General features: G+C 31.0%; 1 protein-coding gene across 1 annotated transcript; it reads left to right on the top strand.

Annotated features, from left to right (window-relative positions):
* The first annotated feature begins 302 nt into the window (after window positions 1-302).
* LOC146527596 (ras-related protein Rap-2b) lies at window positions 303-21,663 on the top strand. The gene is made up of 3 exons (XM_085205010.1): window positions 303-487; window positions 11,637-12,072; window positions 18,774-21,663. Exons 1-3 carry the CDS (start codon window positions 399-401, stop codon window positions 19,095-19,097), a joined length of 849 nt encoding a protein of 282 aa, XP_085061136.1. The 5' UTR covers window positions 303-398; the 3' UTR covers window positions 19,098-21,663.
* Window positions 21,664-23,970: the final 2,307 nt, after the last annotated feature.

Below are 23,970 nucleotides of genomic sequence, written 5' to 3'. Positions count from 1 at the left end.
AATAAAATAAATATATATTTTTCATAAAAACCAAAAGTAATCTAACACCGGATTTGATAAGTTCTACGATAAAACAAAGTGAAAATCGATTGTGATAAAACGTAGCGCGAAAAACAAGCTGCGTAGCGCCTTACTACGAATCGTTTTGAAAATGGTTATCGACGAATATATGATTTATATTAATATATTAACAATAAATTACTAAAATTTCCATATTTTCCTTGTGATACAAAAGTTAGTATTATTTTAAAGGTTACTCTGGTTCTGGCACGTATACTGTAACCTCCCGGCCACCACTCGCCGCCCGAGCGTCCCGCGTAACGCACGTATCCCGTTATACCTGATCGGAAATTACGTTTCCCGATAATATGTGTTAAGTGGACTTCCAATATATCAACATGAAAGGAAGGCACCAATTCCGACGCCGCTTCAGCTTGCAGCCGTCTTTCCTTAAGGAGGAGTCGGAGGAAGATCGTAGACCCCCAAGGTACGTCCGTACGTTATGTTAAAATGTATACTATAATTATTAACTGTTTTTTTTATTATAATAATATAATATTATAATCTTTTCAAATATATCATAACTTTGTTTGAGACTAAGTTGAAGCAATTATAATAATTGAACTAAGTGCTCGATCCTCCGGCATATCCAGTTTCAACTGTTAACTTTTCATAATACACTAAGTTGATATTTATACTTGTAATAAAATTAATTTCGAGTATTATCTTCGTGTATTACATGTATTACGTATGACTCTATATATGTTTGGTGGCGTAGTATATATATTTATATTCATTTAAATTAAAATAATAATTTATTACATTATCAATTTATTGGTAATCATAATTTAAATTTGGAATACACATAATTAAAAGAACATAGAGTTCATATATTAATTATACTTATAACATACAAATATTTTATATTAATTTAACTTTTATATTTTATTTGATAAATTAAGTATATAAATTAAAATTATTATTAAGTAATAATTTATTTGATATTTATTCTTTATATCTATAAAACTTTCTTTATACCTATAAAACGATTTCTCGATTAACCAATTCCTTAATTTGTATGTAAAAACGTAACAGGTTTATCAATATTATCCAAAAGGCATCGATAATCAAGTGGGTTGCTCCAATAAAGGCAGCTATTGACATTTTGAACATATTACACTTATTGTGAAAACGACTTTGATGTTGACGAAGGGAAAGCAATTACTGCATCTCATAAACGACTCGTCTCGTGCTTACTCTCATCCGTTGTATTTTATTTATACAAGAACAAAGGATAATTTAAATATTTTAATATAGTATAGTAAAAACTTTAACTTATCTTCTGTATGGTAGACAAAGAGGACATAGTGTATATATATTCCGTTATGTACTTTTCACTGTTTATTAATGTTATTAAGCTGAAGAGTTTGTCTGGCTGTACGGGTTAATCTCTGTAATAGCTGTTATAATCGAAAAGTTCCTCGTGTTAGATAGAATTGAAGGTACGGTTATAAAGTTTCTAGAAATAACCCGAGGAAACTCCTGTAATAATAGTAATAATAGTCAAACACACATCAGGGTAGGCAAAGGAAACCTAGTGTTAAGACACTCCGTTCCCCACTTTCTGCCGAATTCTGGAGGCATTGCGTGTTGAGTGGCGGAATTCAACGCCGAAATTTTATCGTTTCATGAGAATATACAATTTTTGCCATTGTTATCTGTTTTCAATATAAATTGGCTGTTTGTAGATATTGAACCCAACCGCTCTATTTTAGTAGTCGGAGTTACTAATTAGTAATTACTAAATGGAGAGGCAACTCAGTAAATAATATTTTGCAGAGGCAGAACGTATAAATGAACTTATAAATCCATTTATGGGTTGATATGTTATCAAAGCACTATTGTACAACCACGGGCTTGCTACTTTCCCAGGTATTTAAATAGCTATCATTTTGAAGTCTCGAAAGTCCTAAGCCCAGTATTTAAGTTCTACATTGGTTAATAGAATACAAAATGTGAATGTGACGAATATATAAGAATAAGTGACACTTAGTTCTTTATATATACTATTCTGTGATAAATAAAAACAAAATGTCTCTATCTATTCATTCTGATAAGAAAAGGTCAGCATATGGACTCAAAAATATTACTGTATCTTTACAATAAAGTTGAATAAAAGGCGAAGAAAGGCCTTTATAGTCATCCTTGATGAACGAGCTAGTACTTCTAAGATTTACGCGTTCATTCAACTTTATATATATTTATGCATAAATGTGTTAAAGCTATGCTATGTTAAAGCAAAAATAATAAAAGAATAAAATCTAAATTTACGTAAACTTTTGTTTATCTTTTTACCGCACTACTTACCATTTTTAGCGCTCCCACAGGTGGCCATGAAAAATTTTATCATTTCTATAAGAAAAACAACATTTTACAAGAGAACTTTGAAAATTTATTTTGAAACTGCTCGCTCAAAACAATGAACTTGCTTTCAGGTTTAATGAGATTCTTTCTTAAATATTTGTCTTTATATAGGTACTTTAATTGTAAAAAGTTTTACCTATTAATCCAACAATCTTCAGTATAATTAAAATATTATGATAATTGACTATATATTTTTTGAAGATTAAACAGTATTAGTTACTATATAAGTTTGACATACTTAATGCTATGCGGAACCAATCTTATTTGGAGTTACATAGAGCTGTAATATAAAAAGAAAATTTCTGAAATATCAGCTTGGAATAAAGTAGTATTTGTTAGTATATTCAGTATTTTTCACTTCACTTCGACTGCTCCATGAAACTACTTTCTTTACTATTTCAAGGAAAATTTAATATCCTGTCTAATAAGTTAGTTATCTTTCTTTTTATTTAACTTGAATAGGAAAGTTTAAGTTTGTTCATGTAATATAAATATTATAATCATTTTTAATACAGGCAACATTAAAAAATCTGAGGGTGGAAAAGGATATCGAAATGGCTAGGCATTACTAAGGTTGCAATAAAAGTAATTATGTTTAAAGGGATTTGAATCCAAAATAAATTCTAATAGTGAAATGTAAATAGGATATTTCATTTATGTGGTAAGAAGATTTACGTCGACACAGCTACCGTTCTGTCAGCCCCCCGCCGTGATTCCTGTGGCTCCGACTAGTGTTTCTAGAAAGATCGCTGAAAGCTATAGATATTTCATTTTATTACATAGAAAATCAGAATATTTGTTAAATACATATGTACCTACATGAAATGAGTCGACATGATTAAGTAATAATGAATTGGAATCGAATTAATGAATTTATTTAATATTTTTTCGAGTATTGGTAACGATTCTGAGTACGACGAGTACGACGTGAGTACGACATTGAGAGAAATATTTAAATTTTTGTTTGGTCAATCCTGAATAACACGTCTCTTTTATGAGCGGTAAATGGACAATGCATATGTTAATATCTTCCTCTTATTGTAGCTTGCTCTATTATATATTTTCAGTATTTTTATTTTTTCTTAATATCACGCTGTATCCCGCACATATCACGGTTGACAGACTCTTCGACGTGACGATATGACGTGTTGAATGGCGGAACTTGTCACCAGAGCAGGGAAATGAAAATATTAAATAATTCATTACCACGAACGGGAATCAAACCTACAACTGATGTGTTCACAGGCACACGCTGTCCCACTGTACCACGCTTCATTCATAAAATTTTAAATAAACGAACCTTAGCCGTGGTGTAGGGTCTACAGAGCGTTAACTAATTTACTGGTTCACTTCACCTTGGATTTTCTACTTACTTTGCCGAATTTGGTAAGGGGCTAATCCTAAAACAATTTAAAAGGAGTTTGTTTTTTTAATTAATATTACCTTACAAATTTTATAAATTACTTATCTGCGTAAATTGTTAAAATGTTATTTTTATTCATAACTCATACTTTATGCAATTGTGGGTGTAATTTAAGGCCGTACAAATGTCTCATAATCCTTTGGGATTTTCAAAAATTATGTAAGATTAATTGATGAAAAACAAAATATGTTGACATAATAAAGAATCTTCTCTTAGAGTAACAATAGGGAATAAATCTCTGTTTATATGGAATAATTTATCATTCGTAGACATTCTGAATGCATTTTTCTATATCCATACATTGAAATTGGCTCAATACTATCTTGAGAATTCTAAAGCAACACGTGCAGACGGACGTGTGCTGAAAGAGACGACTATGTTATAAAAGTTTTCTATAGTATATTTACATTTGTCATTTTATTAAATTTAAAAATAGGATATATTTTATTTTAAGCTTGTTGCTGCTTTTACGATATTTGATTTAACTGTTTTTTCTACCTCCACCTTGATCATTTTGCAGTCAAATATGTAAGTACAACTTTCACCTTTTTTTTCGTTTTTCTTGCACTGCTGCACTGCACTAAACCAGACATAAAGTATATTCATTTGAATGCATTAGCTATTTCTTATATAAAGAAAAATCTTAGCCACCTTATCCACGTGTAAGCCTTCCTCCATTGTTTACCTTTGAAATGCCGTACCTTCAATATCCTTCATTAAAACGGCACGTGCATCGATGTCAACTTCATGTTATTATATAAAATTTCAAACCATACCAGCTTCACCTGCAATTACAGCTACTATAAAGGTTTAGTTGGACTTCTTATTTCTTCTGGTGAATCGGTTTTGCTAAAGCAAAAGCCTTTTTAAGTAACTTTGTTCTTGTCTTTTGTTCTTTTAATAAAAAGAAAAACTTTGAGCATGAAGGATTCTGAGATTTCCATATTTTAGAAATACAATGAGCTTTTAAGTTTACATATATTAAATACTTATATATTATAGAAATTGTGAACGCATGATTTTAATAAGCAATAGTAAATAGTAATATTTAAGTAGGTTAACATTTTCATAAAACATTACAAAATATGGAACTGTCATAATTCATTAAGTATTTTGTTTTTAAGTTTTTTTATGTTAAAAGCAAGCAAATCAGCATTTAAATTTTAAAATAACAAAAATTAAATATAAATGTTATATTAGATAGATTTCATACGTCTGTTCACGCCGGACACCGTGAAACATTTTTACATCGCGCACAAAGAATCGCGTTAGCTCTTTCATGGAACTATCCTTTCATATGTGAATAAAGGCGATGGCGGCGTCGCACCCCCTTTCAGTCTGTAACATTATTATTGTTCATTCATTCGATATTAATATTTTTTTATAAAACTCCAGTCTGTGCCTCCATGTGGGGAGTGGTTTCAACGTACCCTTGCTATTTTTAATTCCTCACTGATATAAATGCCATCACATTAGTGAAATCTTATAAAATAAAATTAACAGAATTTAGTACAAAATTAAAGAATAAATTAAATCAGTTTCACGCTGAATCTCGCGCACAGCAGGGTAGGTAGAGGGAATCTAGTATTAATGCGCCATTGCGTGTTGAGTGGTGGAACTTAACGCCTCGCCTTGCCTCGACACCAGAGCAAAGAAATGAAAATATAACTTTAAACAAATATTTCATTTCGTCGAGTGGAGATCGAACCTACAAGCATTTGCGCTTACAGTTTCATATTTGTGCCCCCGCACCATGAATGGCATCGGCTTTGTAAAATATGATAATTAAATATCAAAGAAGAATATTATTTTTAGAATAGAATAGAATAGAATAGAATATACTTTATTGCACACATAAATGAAATATATAGACAGAACAACACAAATAAAATTTAAAGAAAAACACGTATGCAAAGGCGGTCTTATTGCTTTAAGCAATCTCCACCAGACAACCTTTGAAACATTACGGAAAAATTGTAATGAGGAGAAAGGGGACAACGTCTCAGTGCAAATCTTATGAAATATAATTAATTAATTATTATATAATATATAATAAATAAGTCAATAATATAAAATAAACTTACATAAAATGTGTTTAATGTTTATATACTTTACACATACATACATACAAATATTGAAAAATAATATATACTTACACATATATACATACATACATAAAACGTGTTCAAAAATATATATATAATATTAAAAAAATAAATAAAGATAAACTATTATACTAAATTAAATAAGTACTCTTTTAGACGATTTTTAAAACTGTTTTAGTATTATAACTAATATATTTTCCGAATAAGATAGCTGACCTTGACACAGCAGTCGTTTATCTAATACTAAATATGGAATGTATTGATTAAACCCATTCTGAATATATATTTAATGCATTTATAAATTTATAGAGTTCAAAAATAAAAATAGGCTTCCAACATTTTATTTTAGAATATCTATTTCAGTTTACGTAAGTCAGCGACTCTTGACCTTCTCCACTGGTTAAGGGGACCGTTTTATGATAGAAGATTAATCAGGTATCATAATTTGACATTTATAATATAACATAATCGTGATCGAAGCTGGAAGCTACGTACATATAAAAAAATAATAAATTTCAGAGTCCAAAAAAAAAAAAATTAATAGTTTGTATGGGACAAGAAACTTCCATCTAATATGCCTGAAATAATAACGTCTAAATGTAAACGAGAAAAACCGCGTATTTATTGAGAGTTATTTAATGGACGGGTGCCCATTTACCAAAACATTATTCGAATTGCAGCAAAAGCAAAAAGGAAATGTGTACATTTACTAAATTTCTTAAAATCATTTTGTATATTGAGCATTGAGGCCATCGTGGCGCAACGGCACAAGGGCGTGACTGTAACGCGACGGTCGTGGGTTCGATCCCCGATGAACTCGAGGAAGTGAAATATTTATTTACGTTTATATTTCCATTACTTCGCTCTGGTGTCTAAGTAAAGCGCGGCGTTGAGTTCTGCCACTCAACACGCATGTCTCCAGAATTCGGCAGAACGTGGGGAACGGAGTGTCTTTACACTAGGTTCCCTCTGCCTACCCTGCTGTGTGCGGGATACAGCGTGAAGCTGATTTTATTTTTAATTAAAAGGTCGATGAGAACAATTCCATTATATGCTTGTAACCGACTTCCCAGTATCTCAAACCACTAACGACCCAAAGTAACAATACTTTATTACTTTCTTAAATGGATAATAACGACAGCGTTATATACTTCGATTGTTTCTCGATGACTCAATAAAGCTGTTATGGCACCACCCGCAGATAAATAGAGCGATCTGCTCCTAATGACGTATTCGTTTGTTTTTCAAATGTTTCTAAAATTGCACTTCTACAGTTCTAAGTAAATAGAAAAACGGAAGAATTTATAAAATGGTGCTTAAAGCCCCCAAGACATGGTTGAATCGAACTTTATCAGAGGGAATTTATGTTATTTTTGGATGTCTGGCTTATGAGAACAGAAAAACTTATCACTACGTTCTTTTTGTTTATTCATCAGTAATGGAGCAAATGGCCGATTTAAAAAAACCACCTACCATTAGTAAAATGTTTCATAAACAAAAACCAGATAAAAGCTTCAAAAATATCTAACAATTTTATTCATAACTCTCAATTCTATAAACAATACAAGTTATTTTGGGATACATTTTCTTTGGTGATAAATTTAGGTTTTCAATGAAATTTCAAGGCAAATTTTAAGCAAAATACAGCTGTTATTTTTAAATATAATGGTTTGATACGAATATTTTTTATCTTTCTTCTATTGTACTTGTCTTTTATGTTTTGTATATCGTTAAACTGTAAACGAGTTATTTTATATTGGTGATTATCTCTCCCAATATTTTTAGGCACTCAAAATCGTTTCATTGACGTCGTTAAGTTCTTACGATATTGTTATTACCTTCACACTCAGGCGATTTGGAGAATACTTTAGCTTTTATTTTTCCGGTTATAAAAGAGCTTTTCTTTTATAACCGGAAAATAAATTGGTTCCAAATTATGATGACAAAATTTAATCTTATTCAATGTATTAAAATATAAACGAAATATTTGGAACATATACAAATATTGTAAAAAGTAATTCTGTTGCAGTATTTACTTAACTCATCAGATTTCAATAATTTTTATTCGATTCAATATCAGTAATTTCATGTTGTTTCATGTGTTATTTAATAGGATTTTTTATATATTTCCATACAACTGCATGGGTTTTATTCCTTACTCGGAAGAATGAAATATTTAATATGTTTATTCATTTTACTCTATTTGCTCTGGTAAGGGGGCAAAACGCGGCGTTGAGTTTCACTACTCAACACGGAATGCCTTCAGAATTCAACGAAAAGTGGAGAACGGAAATGTACTAAGTGCGGGATATAGCGTGAAGTTAAAAAACCATATATTTAGTATATATGCTACATTTTTAGTTATCTACGAGTTGTGATTAGAAGGCAGAGTGATGTGATTTCCTTTTCAGGTAAACTGGCCTGTAACGTGGTCACTGGTAATAAGATTAATTGAACCCAGGCGTTTTGCGGGATAGATCCAAATGTACTTCTAGCACTGCGCGAGAAAATTAAATTGAGGAATGCTGTGTTCTATGATGGTAATTTGATAGCCGAATGTAGAGTTTGTTTAAAATAAGGAACTTGTAGGATTATTTCAAATGATAAGGCTTAAAAATTACGCGGGCAATAGTATAGTTATTTTTTTTTGTAAAACTATATAAATAGATGTACAATTATTATCTGAGCTGTTTTTATTTATGAAACTTATCCAAAGAACCTTCAATTTCTTGTTTTACTCTTTCATTCATTCTGAGATATAAATATAATGTTTTATAATTGATCGAAGGTTTTATTTAATATTGTTTTTCCGATACCATTCTATTCAACTTACCCATTTAAACCAGAATGCCGCAGTTAGACGAAATATTTTAAATTTTAACTATGAAATAATAACTTTGAATTCGAACAACGAATTCTCCAGTACAGACAGACGGTATAATATACTCGTACACTTTTTACTTTTTGTAAACTGAATACTCTGATTAGATTTCACCTAAAACAATACATAGACGCTTATACAGCTACAATGTTTGTAAAAGATATTAAAATTCCACCTAAGCAAACATTCTGAGAGCTTATTAAAATCTAATATTTAAGAAAATAGACAAATTTTTACTCTAAACAGCAATTTTTACATCTTAAGCAGTTCGTTCGTGTATTGTTTGTAAAATAAAATTTATTGGTGGATCGATATTATAACTGCGACGGTCGACCGATAAGTAGTGACACTGGGAACATCAGATAGTACGTGGAAATTAGATATCGTTAGAGGTGATACTACCTTTTGGGTTGTATATAACAACTGTGTAAAATTGTAATTTGCTTTAATAGCTATATCAGTACAAGTAACTTGTTAAAAAACTAAAAATAGATTAAGACCAGTTCTAGCGCAGAGGCACAAGTTTGTGACTGCGCGGCAGGTTGTGGATTCGATTCTCACTTGAGGAAATATTTATTGTCGAGGTAAAGCGTGGCTTTGAGCTCCGCTACTCCACACGCATTGCCTCCAGAATTTGGAAAAGTGTGTAGTGAGTAGAGTCTCTTAACACCAGGTTCCTTCTATCCACCCAGCAGAGTATACCGCGTATCATACAAGGTACAGCGTCAAACAGAAAAAAAATTACGAAGAATTTTCAAAAAATTTAAATAATAATTAAATAGGCACAAATTTTCTAATACAAAAATAGTCAAATATCTCAACTAACTTAAAGCGTACCATATTCATTTATATACCAACTAGAGACGAATAAAGTTCTTTACGTTTTAAAAAAGTAAGTACACTTATAACTCATGGGTAGATGAGTTACATTTTCTACATAGTATTTTAAATGTAAAAGTTGCATTTTCATACTCTTCATGATGATGTTGTACCTACAGCTGGCGTAATTATGTGATTCTTCTTGTTTTGAATAAATGAATGCACGTCGTATACTGCCACGCTCGACTCAACTCTCCATTATGCATAAAATTCAAAAGATAAAGATGATATAAAATATATTTGTAATACATCCGACGAATCATTGTTTATACGACTTTATTATACAACTGTTTTGTATGAATATAAAGGAATAATTAAATTAAAATTTTATTTTATTATTATATAGGGATTATTAATCCCTAGTCATTGCAATGGGTGGTGGTGCAGGGGCATGAGCGAGCGACTGTAAAAGTGACAGTTGTGGGTTCCACTCCCACTTGGGGGAGTAAAAGATTTAATATTTCCCTTTCCTCGCCCACTCAACACGCTATGCCTTAATATTTCTACTGACTTGTCTTATTGGATACGGAGTGTTTTAACACTAGGTTCTCAGGTTTCGGTAAGCTATGATAAAAAAGAAAAACAATTAACCCAGAACCCTCACGTTTCTATTCAGACGCTATGCCAATCGTGGCAGAGACAGACAGACAAATAAGAATTGTCAAGAGTTATTTATTACTTTATTTCATAGAATTCAAATATTTTTGTACCTTTGTTCTATTTAATATGTTATGTAATTGAATTCCTTCTTAGTGAAGGAATCTTGAAATGGACGAAAAAACAAAGACGTCACCCAATTTTAAAATCTACACTGTAAATTAAGAAAGCATAGATTTAACCTCACATAATCTATTTAACTCAAAATCTGATTTACATGATTAAATTCATTCCACGAAAAATGTCTCCTCAGTACAAAGGGTAAACCGTAGACTTTTATATTAGGATTCTCATATTGAAATTCAGTTTTTGTATTGAATGATATGAATGTTTGGATTTGGATATGAATAGAATATGGAGGCGTGTCATGGAGCAGGGGTACAAAGTGTGAATGTGGACCCGACAGGTTGTGGGTTCGATTCCCACTCGAGAAAATAAAATATTTTCATTTCCCTGGTGCAAAGCGCGACGTTAAGTCCTGCCAATTAACACGCGATGTCTCCAGAATTCGGCGGAAAATAGGGAACGTAGTGTCGTGACACTAAATTCCCTCATTCGATGCAGAATACAGTATGACCCAAAAAAAAAAACAAATTCAAACTAAATAGCTAACAATGGAAAATATTGAACGATTGATCGTGTATCATACGGGCGTATGATGTATGTGGGTGTATTGTAAGTTCCTAGAAAATATAAATACAATACTGCAACAATAAGAGCTATCTGTATAAGCTGAAGTGGGATGTGTTAGTACAAAATATTAAATATATTTAACATACAAGTATGAAATAGTTAAACATTTATCCAATTCAACTGCGTATTGATGCAACAAACATTTTTGTTACTATGAAAATATATATGTACTTGGAAATATTAAAAACAATAATGGAGAAGTGTTATTAGAATACTTATTTTTTATTGAAATATTTTTTGGAAAGTGGGGAGGGAACCTTGTCATAAGACAAGGTTCCCTCGGGCCACCCTGATGTGTGCGGGATACAGCGTGAAGCTAATATTTTACATTTGATTTTTTTTTGCTTTAACTTGCAGTTTAGTGAAAAACCTCAAATTGAGGATACTGTTTTTCCTTCCTGTCCACATTAGAGTAGTTGAATGTCGAATGATAATTACGGTGATAATTATTTTCCCCCTGTTGGTACGGAACCCATAATCACTCATTCGAACGTCATCGTATAAATAATAGTTTTTAACAGTTTTTTATTATTTTATGACCTTTGTTGTATTTTAAATTATTTCTTGTTGACAGACCTGACAAAACCGAGCACACTGTAACATCGAGCAGCGGCAACCTAACCAATAATGCTGTAAGACACAAAATTGTCGTCATGGGCGCTGCTAAAGTTGGCAAATCCTCACTAATATGTCAATTCCTGTACGGAACCTTCTGCACGAAGTATAAGAGAACCATAGAAGAGATGCATCACGGAGATTTCAATGTGGCTGGCGTTAGACTAACTTTAGATATTTTGGATACGTCCGGGGCCTACGAATTCCCTGCAATGAGAGCACTGTCTATGCAATCAGCTGATGCATTCATACTGGTATACGATATAACGGATGCGGACAGTTTCGCTGAAGTTCGGGCCCTCAGGGATCAGATCCACGAGAGTAAAGGAAGTACAGCCGTGCCAATAGTTGTTGTAGGTAATAAAGTGGATATGGCAGAGTCTGGAGAAAGACAGGTTAGTTAAGCTTACTGTGTTATTATAATGTAAACTGTAAACAGGAAGGTTGGGGGTTCGATTTCTAATTATTGAAAATATAGGACTTTTCCCCGAATTATCTTACAAAGCAAAGCGCGGCGTTCACTTCAGCCATTCAACGTCACGAATATTCGGCGGGAAGTAGGTAACGAAAGTGGATTAAAGAGAACGGAGTGTCTTAGCACTATGTTTCCTGGTGTAAATTTTGATTCCACGATTAGACACCTAGTGGCTCCAAATTTGCAAAAGTATTTATACGAAATCATTTGTTCTAAGACATGCCATCTTTTCCCTTCCTTTTATGTTTAATGTTCAATTAGAACTTGTCATCTATATATATAAAATCGAAAGGTCACTCACTCATCAGGAAACCTCAGAAACTACATGTGCTAGGAATCTGAAATTTTGCATAGGAGTTACATATAGGACGTAGGTGCTCGCTAAGACGAGAATTTGTAATATTCGACTTCTAAGGGGTTGTTTTTGGTGTTGAAAGTTTGTATGAAACTTCGTTTCTACAGATGCTAGAAGTCTCAAACTTTGCAGGACGTCACTTATAGGACGTAGGTACTCATGGAGACAGAAATTAATTATAAAGTAATTTACGCAGGCGGGCCGCTAGTATAATATATAGCCTGTCAGATATAAAAGACGATTGTGAGGTACAATTTTTCCCTGAACAAAATGGCCGAATTCATCTGTCACGTCTACACCCAAAGGCACCTTAAGAGAAATCGAGACGCGTATGGAAAAAGATAACTTAGACAATAAAGTGTTGACTGAGGTCTTGAAGTTAAATAACTTGAGTCATTTGTGAAACCATCTCTCCGTTGTATTTGTAACTGAAATAACCGACACAATACACCTAATCTCGGGGCCGTCGTAGAGTAGTAGTTGGTACAAGCGTGTGACTTTAAGCACGACGGTAGTTGGTTCGATTCCCACTCAGGAAAGTATATAGTTATTAATAATTTTATTTCGCTCTGGTAATAAGGCAAAGCGCAATGTTGAGTGCCGGTATGCACACGCAATTCAGCAGAGAGTGGAGAACGGAGAGTCTTAACAGTGTTATTCTAAAATATTAAATTAAAAATACCAACATAATATAACTTAACAAATAATATTTTATAAACAACTTACAATATACATTTCAAAGGAACAAACTAAAAATCTGTATAATAAAATTAATTGTAGCGTACGCCCTTAATACTTACTAAGGAGATTACTCGCAGGTGGTAAGTCCAGCATAATATGGCTAACTGAATATGTAGGCGATAACACTGTAACTCAATCAACTCTTCAACTAACACCCACCACCTAGAAGCCACCAACGTATTTCAGCAGATATTTCGTATAATTGTAGCTTAAAGATATTCAACTCTAAGATTTTTTTATAGCTTCATGCTGTATTCTGTACTTAGCGGGGTAGGCAGAAGGAACCTGGGAACCTAGAGTTAAGACACTACGCTACCCATTTTCCGCCGAATTTTTAGTACGAGTACGTGTCGAGTACCGGAACTCAATCAAGTTTTTTTGCTTTGGTGCCAGAGTAAAGAAATGAAAATATTAATAAATAATAAATTAATTCCCCCGAGTGGGGATCGAACCCCCAATTATCGTGTTACAGTCACACTTTTGTGCCACTTTACAAATACCTACATAAATTATAATAAATATACCTACATAAATTATAGTAAATTTTACTGCAGTTGCGTCGTAGAGAGTCTAGTAAATAACAACTATTATTAATATGTCACTGTGCAAGAGAAAGAATTTAATCTCATACGTGCCTTAGGGTTACTACGTTTAAACTATTGTATTAGTATCGTATATTGCATCTAAGCGCCATATTCAGTAATATCTTTATTTAATTTTCTATTTGAAATCTTTATAAAGTAACTATAGCAGTTGCAACAAATAACTTTCTTATGTCTGTATTTAATCGGTATCAATATCAGCTTCACGCTGTATCCCTCACACAGCAGGGTAGACAGAGGGAATGTAGTGTTAAGACACTCCGTTCCCCACTTTCTGCCGAATTCTGGAGGCATTGCGTGTTAAGTGGCAGAACTCAACGCCGCGCTATGCCTCGACACCAGAGCAAAGAAATAAAACGAAAAAAAATAAATAAACGTAAATAAATATTTCACTTCCTCGAGTGAGGTTTGAACCCATAACCGTCGCGTTGCAGTCACACCCATGTGCCGCTGCGCTACGACGGCCTCTGTATTTAATGTTATTTATTTTTTTCTGAAATAATTACTATTTTTAAATGATAATTTTAATTTAATAATTAAATAACATTGATGAATTAATAAATATATTTCAAGAAAACAAAATACATTAGCAGTGCATCAATTTCCATGTCATGTAATATTTCCATTATCATCAGACTTCCTGGCCTCTAAAAGTCGGATGTACGATTGACGTGTCCATTTCCCTCCATTGCACGCTGCAACTTTACGTTCTAAATTTATCCAGCATAAATGTATAAGCTATGTTCCTATATAAAAGTAAAGAAATAATGTAAGAATATTTTTTAATGTAGTGATAAATCACTCTATTCTTCATATATTTTCGCGCAAAATTAGTGATAAAAACTCAACCCTAACTAAAAAATCAAAGCCTTCGTTTTGCAAATGGATAACATAGGTGTAATCTCCAATCGAAAGGACAAATTATCTTCATATTCTTTTATTGCACTTAAAACAAATAAGAATTATAAAACTAAAAGGTTAAGTTACAATAAGGAACTATTTAAAAATAAAATGACAACTCTCTCAGCCCAGTAATGAAAGTGTATGATCGTCAAAGAGCTGGCAAGGCAAAGCGCAGCGTTGGGTTCCGACAATTACTGTTAAACGTAGACCGAAGTGTCTTGTCTCTACGTTCTCTCTGCCTACTACATTGCTATTTCGGGATAAAGCGTAAAGCAAAAATACTTAACCTTGTTATGTCTTATTTGAAACATTTTCATCTGCGTTATGATAGTTTATTTCTTTTAATTTATTAATTACTTATACAATTATTTAAGAACGATGCAGAGTTTCGCAAATTAATTCACTAGAATTAACATTTTTTTAAGTAAAACTATGAGAGTTATTAAATATAAGGTAACCAACTCATACCGTATACCTACGTATTACCAACTTCTTTTTGTCCTTAGCAAGCTTAAGTCTTGCAAAAAGTAATGTCAATCTTGATTTATATAAAAAAAACCAAATAGGTTGTAAGCCGCGAGTATACGAGTATAATCAAATACATTGAAATAAGACGCGTGAAGATTCAGCTTACGGAGATAATAAATAAAGAAATAGTATAGAGAAATGCTACAAATCCATCTAGATTTTCGTACCCTTCATTCGTAGGTAATATATTATTTGCTAAACGTGAAAGCATTCAGACTGATAAAATATTACATGGAAATACGAATACGAAATTCAGGATTTAATATAAGGACTACATATGAAGCTATAAATGTTTCGCTTTCGATAAATAATTCAATTTAATTAATGTCATTCATGTAAAAATTGTCATTTTAATAGAGATCTTATAAATTAATTGATACAGCTTTGATAATAACTTGCTTCGTTTTGTGCTGTTGCTGGATATATCTATTTTTATATAAATATTTATTTGTTTGTAATATACCTATGTATATATAAATCAACAATTTCTATTTATTTTTTACAATTTTAAAGTGCTAGAGTTGGTGCGCTTGCACGGTTTCCAAGAGGCACGGGTTCAAATCCCGCTACGTTCAAATTGTTATGTTTTCTAAAAATTAAATGTCTATTTATATACAAATATTTATTTGTATATACATTTGTGCGATACATAACATTTGTACAGACGAGGCCGTTTTGGTTTCGATCCCCGCTCGGGGAAATTAATTATTATTCATTAATACTTATCCGGCGTTGAGTTCCGCCACTCAACACGCAATGGCTTGGAAAAATCGGCTTATGTGGGATACAGCCTAAAGCTAATTTATTTATTTACCTATGTACAAATTGTATTACAATAAATGCATCTATATAAGAGTATTCTATAATAATTTATTATATTCGAAAAACATAAAAATCACAAACATATAAAGTTAACCTAATAAAATGACACTACAACGCTAAAGTGGATATGTATTAATGGAACTACGAACACGTAGAGTATTTGCGAGAAGCCCGGAACAGAGTAGATAATAACCTGCAGCGACTGCTGTCTGGTCAATATCCGCTTTGCTGCGCTCTCCACATCCGTATTTTACGTTTTCATTGTATTAAGTTCTATAAAGTTGGTAGTATTGTTTGTTTGTATATAATTATGTATATGTATAAGTTATCATGTCAAGCTTATTGGCGAATTAATTAATAATTTAATTTGTAAAGCTAAAACTTTAAATTTAAATCTGGTTAGCACTGTATGACGAAAATTAGGTATCTGGCTAATAATACAGCATAAAGCTAAAAATACATAATTATATAACATCGTGTTTTGTGCAAATGCTATACAAGTCTAGCCTCTTTCTTATTAAAAAATAAACAAATCAGCTTCACGCTGTATCCCGCACACAGCAGGATATGCAAAGGGAACCTAGTGTTAAGACACTCCGATCCTCACTATCCTCCGAATTCTGGACACTAAAACTTAATTTAATTACACCAATTTTTAAAAAATCACACAATCTAAATGTATGACTAGGGCAAGTCATCCCGACTAGAAATGGTATCTACTCATGAATTTACGAAATAAAAGTGCATTAATATATTATGAAAATCTCTCCCCCAAAACTTTCTTATTTTATTAACAAAACACAAATTATGCTTGTTAGCGATATAAAGCGGAAACGTTAAATATAAAATCCACGGCGAAGCGGATATTATAATTTACGTGTGCACTGAATCTCAAACTGTAATTGAGTTGCTAAAATATCGCTCGAAATGACTTTTACATAAAAGTATGTAATATGAAGAGAAATTAAATTATTTTTTAATGCCTGTTGGATAAGTTATATAGTGCTTTCATCTTTATATTCCGACCTACGTATGTTAAATCGAAAATTCATTCAATCGATTTTTTTTATCTATTTTGTTTTAATTTTATGTAGATTTTATAGACTTCTATATATCTATATTTTCAACTACTATGATAAATAAAATAAGATATTTTCTTATTTTTACTTGGTAGAGAAATTAAGAAATGAAATAACACTAATAAAACATACGACGATGTTAGTTTTTGTACCAATTTAGTTAATAATGTTGTTTAAATACAATCATTTTAATTTTGTATAAACTTCGCCAATTTTATTTCTCTTTTTTTTCGATCTAAGGATTATCTTTTTTAGGATTGCGTACTTAAAAAAAACGGAATCCTTATACCATTATTATGTAGTCCGTCTGTCCATCTGTCCGTCTGTCAAAACCATTTAACTCGAAATCACGTAGAAATATCTAGCTGAAATTAATATCAAATATTCAGGTTTACGATCTCCCGGAGAACAGAATCTCAAATTTCTAGCATTTATTTAGCATTTCTGCTGCATTTCGTACGAAATTCCCTGAGCAATCTAAGCCTATAGGTAGGTACTTATCGTAGACGTACGGTTATCGGCCACGAAGTGAGAGCTTACAATACAAATAAAGGAAAAATACGAAAGGTTAAAGTTACCCAATTACTTATACCAGTACATACTTCACAGTACCTACTACATTACAAACAAAATTTATGCATGGGCGTATGCAAACCTAAGTTTGTCAACTTTATTCACCGCATAATCAAAACATATATGAAGTATTTCCCGTAGAGCTACCACTATGAAATTTGGCAGGAAGTTTTCACTTAAGAGAGAGAGAGAAGAGAAATATCCGAAAATTTGAAAATTATGTTTATATTACAGATAAAAAATCTTTAAGACTTCTAATTGTACTTCAACAACAAACTTATATTTGCTTGTCAACATTTATAATATGTACCGGGAAGTACCATTGGCTTACAATCCTAAAATTGATATGGAAACCTTGGTGGATGATTCACACGTGACCGGTTTTTATTATTTAAACGGACATACATTTTTTTTTTAAATGTTCCTCTCTGTATAGAAAAGATTTTTTAAATAGAAATAAATATGTAATAGTATAAATATTTAACATTGATGAGCTGTATCCACAAACAGACATACATATGTACACTTAGTTTACATGTTATTGAGGGAAATTTGAATGCACATTTATACTGTTACATTTGATATTGTATGTACTGTGTATGTATTTCTATACTGGGATGTCATTGTTTTATTATAATCACTCTAATATCTTGGAAGAAAATATACATAATTAACAACTTAGTTTCATGCATCTCAAATTATTTATATCAAACACTTTGAAGTCTAGTTAATAATTCTAGCTCTAGCGAAACTTATTGGCGCTTCCTGACATTAAACACAAGTTTTAGAACGTGAGGCTTTTGGACGAAAACGAAGTCATATATTAGAACTTTCATAATGTTTTGAAATGTGTCGTAGAAAATTATTAGAAAGATTTAATTTATACTTTTTAGTATTTTTTATTTATTTTAACGGGTACAAATTCTGTTAGGGTGAGGATTTGTACCCGTGTCTCTTGGGAAACGTCCGAGATTCGATTTTTTAAAATGGTATATATATAACTCATAATTTGTTGCAGGTCGAGTTTCATACCACCGAGTCGGTAGTAACGGTTGACTGGGAAAATGGTTTTGTAGAAGCATCAGCTAAAGATAACATAAATGTGTCGCAAATTTTCAAGGAATTACTGGTACAAGCGAAGGTTAAGTACAATTTGTCACCAGCACTGCGTCGAAGACGACGACAGTCCCTGCCGACTGGACCCCAAGGCCCTCCTGGCTCGTCACCATCGCCATCCCCATCAAACCAACCGCACGTGCCGTCGCCAGCTCAACTAGCGCATTTACAACAAATAAGAGAAAGGCATGCCAATAGCAAACGGAACTCTTGCGTCATTTCCTAAATCGTCCAACTCTTCTTAAGTCTGTACTATGCAATATTATTCAGTATCCTAAGGATTTGATGTAACGTTGGTCTTCCTTGCATTTAAGCCATTTTTATCAATTCCATTGATCCTAACATTATCCTATGTAATATTTAGATTTTTTATACAGAAATATTTTTGTTAGGTTAATGAAACCAATGTATCTATCGACCCTCCTCTAGTATAAAAACTGTATATTCCGTAAAAAGTGTAATCAGATTTAAATGTTTTATATTATTAAGATTAAGTAATCTAAACTTGTGAGGTCTTAATTTAATGAAGTAACACCAATGTGTGACGTTTTTTAAGATTTTAGATAATAGTATTCGATTTGAAATGTATGAAACAGGTGATAAAACGTAGGATGACGTGTATTGTGACTGGTTCGTTGTAAGTTATTCTCTATCGATTTCACTAAATGTAAGGTAAAGCTAATATATATAGTCGGTCGTATTTGTAAAACTATTTTTTGTCCGTCCTCTGTGTTACTCAGAAACTGTTGGACAGATTCCTCTTTCTAATTTTATGAATCGAAAGTTCATTGAATTGCGTTTTGTGTACCGTTAAAATTATTTTCTTGTAATTTTTTTGTGAAATTTTAACTTTAACGAATGAACGTTTAAAAATAATATATATGACAAACTTTCAAACTAGTAAGCTCCTAAGAACGGCTTGTTGCTGAATTATCATTTAATTTTATATGTAAAATTAAATATATTTTGCAAATTAAAGATAAAAATATATTTAATTTATTAAAATCTACAAAATAATGAAACAAAGTGTTTTTGTAAATGTGTTTTCGCAATATTGTTCCCAACAAAGTACTATCCATTAAAGCTGCAACAAAAGTAAGAAAAATGAAAAAACCTTTTAAGTTGCACAAGTCAAGGTGAACCGAGATGCATGGATTTATATAGTTATATTTATATATGAAACCTTTGAAAAACTTACACGTATATATATGGATATATTGATGTTTTTATTAGCTAATATACAAATTATAATATAATAGTCAAGTGGAATAATAGCAGAATATGAAAATTGGCTTGGCTTACATTAGTAAAATAAAACAAGTGTTTGTTTATTAAATAACATTTTACTGAGTATTTCAAATGAACAACTTTGTTCTATTTTATAGAACAAAGTTGTTAGTTACTTAAGTTCTCGTAAACTCAACTGTTACCAACTTTAGGATATATATTTTATTCGTATGTGAAAAAGTTGGAATCAAGAAATAATTTGAGTAATAATTTACTTAACTGAATTAAGTTTTGTTACATTACACAAATATTACATATATCTGCCTATGTAAAACATTTTAATTAAATATATCGTAGTGTGGGGAACGATGTATTAAGATTAGTAGGTTCCCTCTGCCTATGCCTGCTACAAGCGGGATACATGCGTGAAGCTGAAAAAAAGTGGTAGTGTATTTCTTTGTGGACAGTCGTTATAAAGTTTTAATTAAAACTACTTATATTTTTAAATATATTAATAGCATTAACGAAAGATTCAAAATGTGGTATTTACAGATATATACTGTTCATTAAAAAATATATTATTAGTATAATTATGTGTATTTACACCTATATGTTTATATATATTTATAAATATTATTGTAATGCTTAATATTTACTTGTGGATAATTTGCAATGTAAAGTTTATAGATGTAGGTTTAACATTTTTTGTTTAATTAGGTAGCCTTCTTATTCAGTTGTAAAATATTGTTCTAATATTTTTTTGTATTATATATTTTTTTTTTATAAGGTTGTGTATTAGAATTAAATACGAGAAATATATTATTCTTCCAAGCAACTGGAACAGTGTTTTCAGGTCGATGTGAACGTTCAAAAAGCTCGTCTATTTCCAACATAAGCGCCGGCAACACATCTGTAGCTCCTCTGGTGTTACGCTCACCATTAGGTGACCCGTAGGCTTGTTTGATTTATATATATTTTTTGGTTCATAAAAAACTAATATCTTTAATTTATACAAACAAACTGATGTTTATTTATAAGGAATACGGAAGTTAACATGAGATTAGATGGAAATAAAAATATGTCTATCATAATTATGCTAATATTATGAAATATTTCAAATATCAACTTAAATTTTAAAATTTATGTAAAAATATTGTAATGTCTAATTATTATGTCATATATAAATATAATAAGTGAAAATTTATGAAAAAAAACATATTTGATCGGTATAGATATGCCTAGTATCAAAATATTTTGAAATACCGACTTAAGTTTTCAGTAAATTTCTATTTTTATTATAAATTTATAAAAAGAATTATGTACTTAGTTTTAATTGTGTATGTCAAAATATATTTAAATATACGTACTATGTTAAGTTGAGCTGTCAGCACAGAAGGATTTGAAAACGTAGAAGGTTATTAATTATAAAGATTTAATGTAATTCCAATCCAATGGTGTCATAAGGTTTATCTTGTCATATCCCCAATAAACTACGTTTCAAACTATAATTATAATGTTTGTACCGAATATAAATATTGTAACTTTAAATAAATATTTACCTCTGATTTTCTATTTTAATTTCCTTAAATTTCTATTTAAAAAAATATTTATTTATATTAAAAAAAAATATTTAAAGAAATTACAAGAATTTAATTAACAAGAATAATAATAACAAGAATTTATTTAAAGAAATTTTAAAGAAATATATTTTTATATTATAAATCATTTATTTCTATGTAAATTTAATTTTCTGACATATTTTCTAACTAAAATGTAATATTTTATGAAAAATATTTCAGAATATTCGCCTATTACTAATAATAATATTATTATTAATATTTTCCTATTACTTTCCACTTAACAACATTTCAATTTACTGTGACGGACCATTGAAAAATTGGAAAAAGGAAATCCGTAATAAAAGGAAACCCCGTTATACATTTTCGTTATATATAGGTACATATTTCGATTACAAGCTGAGCTTGAGTAGATTCGTTCATCGTTTTATTTTTTAATTTAATTTTTTTTAGGATGAAAGAATAAGCGAATAGTAAAGATTTTAAACTTTTAAAACTCAAAAATAATAGCTTTTATAAATAGAAAACGTATATTTAGTCAAATCAAACGTAAATAGAAATTGTCTAAATGAAAATGTGGTTTATTGCCGTGAAATTGAGCATTAGGGTAAGTGTTTATAATCACAATATATTAGATTTTCGCGATCTTCAATTTGTTCTAGTGGAGAGCGAAGTGTCTTAACACTAGGCTCCTGCCTACATGCGAGATACAGCGTCAAGCTAAACAGAATCTAAAAATAAAATTGGTATTATTAGAGTTCCGTACCTGTTAATGAAAAAAATGAACACTTATTAATTAAAGTCACTAGTTCAAGTGATGAAAGAACCTGGTGTGATATTCCAAGACATGTTTAATAATTTTTGTATGATGCATTAATTGTACGGAACCTTTGGTGAGCGAGCCTGACTCACGCTTGTCCAGTTTTTTAATAAAATTCTTACACAAATTAACTAATTACAAACAATTTCCTTAATAAGAATTTCCCTTTGACTGATTTTGAATCTATAAACTTTCAGCTTCAAAAATGATCACAATTTATAAAGCACTATAAAAAAGCGACATAAAAAACTCAAACCTATATATAACAAACACATATTAACCAAAGTAATTTAGAAGTAGCGTGAAAGTTTTGACATATTGTTCTCTGAACTAATGTTTAGAAGCAGACCGTGCTTATAGCACATACGAGTACATATGTAGCGCTCGAGATTAATTACAAGACTCGGGAACTTCAGCAATATATCGATGTCTCTCGTTAACCTTCTCTATTGTGAAAGTGAAGTTTAATTTTAAGTCGTAATTATAAAGGAACTGTTACTAAAAAAAAATAAGATTGGATAAATAAATGGAATCCTGAAATTAATAATGTAGTACATTACAATGCAAAACTATTCTAGTATCCTGCAAAAGGCAAAGGATAGCCTAGTGTTAAGATACCCTACTTTCCGCCAAATTCTGTAAGCAATTAATTTTGCGTGGCGGAACGCCTTGCTTTGTCTCGACACCAGAGCGAAGAAATGAAAATATTAAATTCTCTATGTAACTGTATTGATTTTAAAAAATAATTAAGCAAGGGAGAACAAGATTTAAAATTTAAATGACTTTTTTTTAAATTGATTAAAAAGGGATTAAATACGCTAGCAGTATTGGAAGGCAAGATACTTAGCAAAAGAACAGAATTATAAAATAAAATACATAAAAAATTTACGTGTATTAAATAAAATATAAGTTTCTACTGTATCTGTAGAGATTATGTACGTTTTTCATACATGTTCTGAACTTTCAAAACAAAAGACATTACGTTTTGAATGATGAATAAAAGAAACGCCAAAATGTGGCTTAGTATATAAAAATCAGAAAAAATATACTCTTTAATTAAATTTGAACCTATAACCAGATGCAACTAAAGTCCACGATGTACAAAAGAAATACTTTTAATAATATATTAAACTAGCGGATGCGCGCAGCTTCGCTTGCGTATTTAGGGGGTGAATTCTAAAAAACCATGAAACACATGTTCAATTAAATATTTTTAAAAGTCTAAATTTCAAATTTTATAATAATCGGTGGCGTTTTAAAGATTTTTCCATACAAACTTTCAATCCCTTATTTGCACCCTTAGGGAGAGAATTCTAGAAAACGATGAAACACGTATTCAATTAAATGCTTTTAAAAATCTAAATTTCAAATTTTATAAAAATCGGTGCCGATTTAAAATTTTTTCCATACAAACTTTCAACCCCTATTTCTCCCCTTTAGGGTTAAAATTTTTCAAAATCCCTTCTTAGTGGATG

The sequence above is a fragment of the Heliconius melpomene genome, chromosome 20 (genome assembly GCF_056956725.1).
Source record: "Heliconius melpomene rosina isolate 202511_hmr_F chromosome 20, ASM5695672v1, whole genome shotgun sequence".
Taxonomy (NCBI): domain Eukaryota; kingdom Metazoa; phylum Arthropoda; class Insecta; order Lepidoptera; family Nymphalidae; genus Heliconius; species Heliconius melpomene.
The sequence above is the reverse complement of the archived record's forward strand: the minus strand, read 5'-3'. Positions and strand labels throughout refer to the sequence as shown.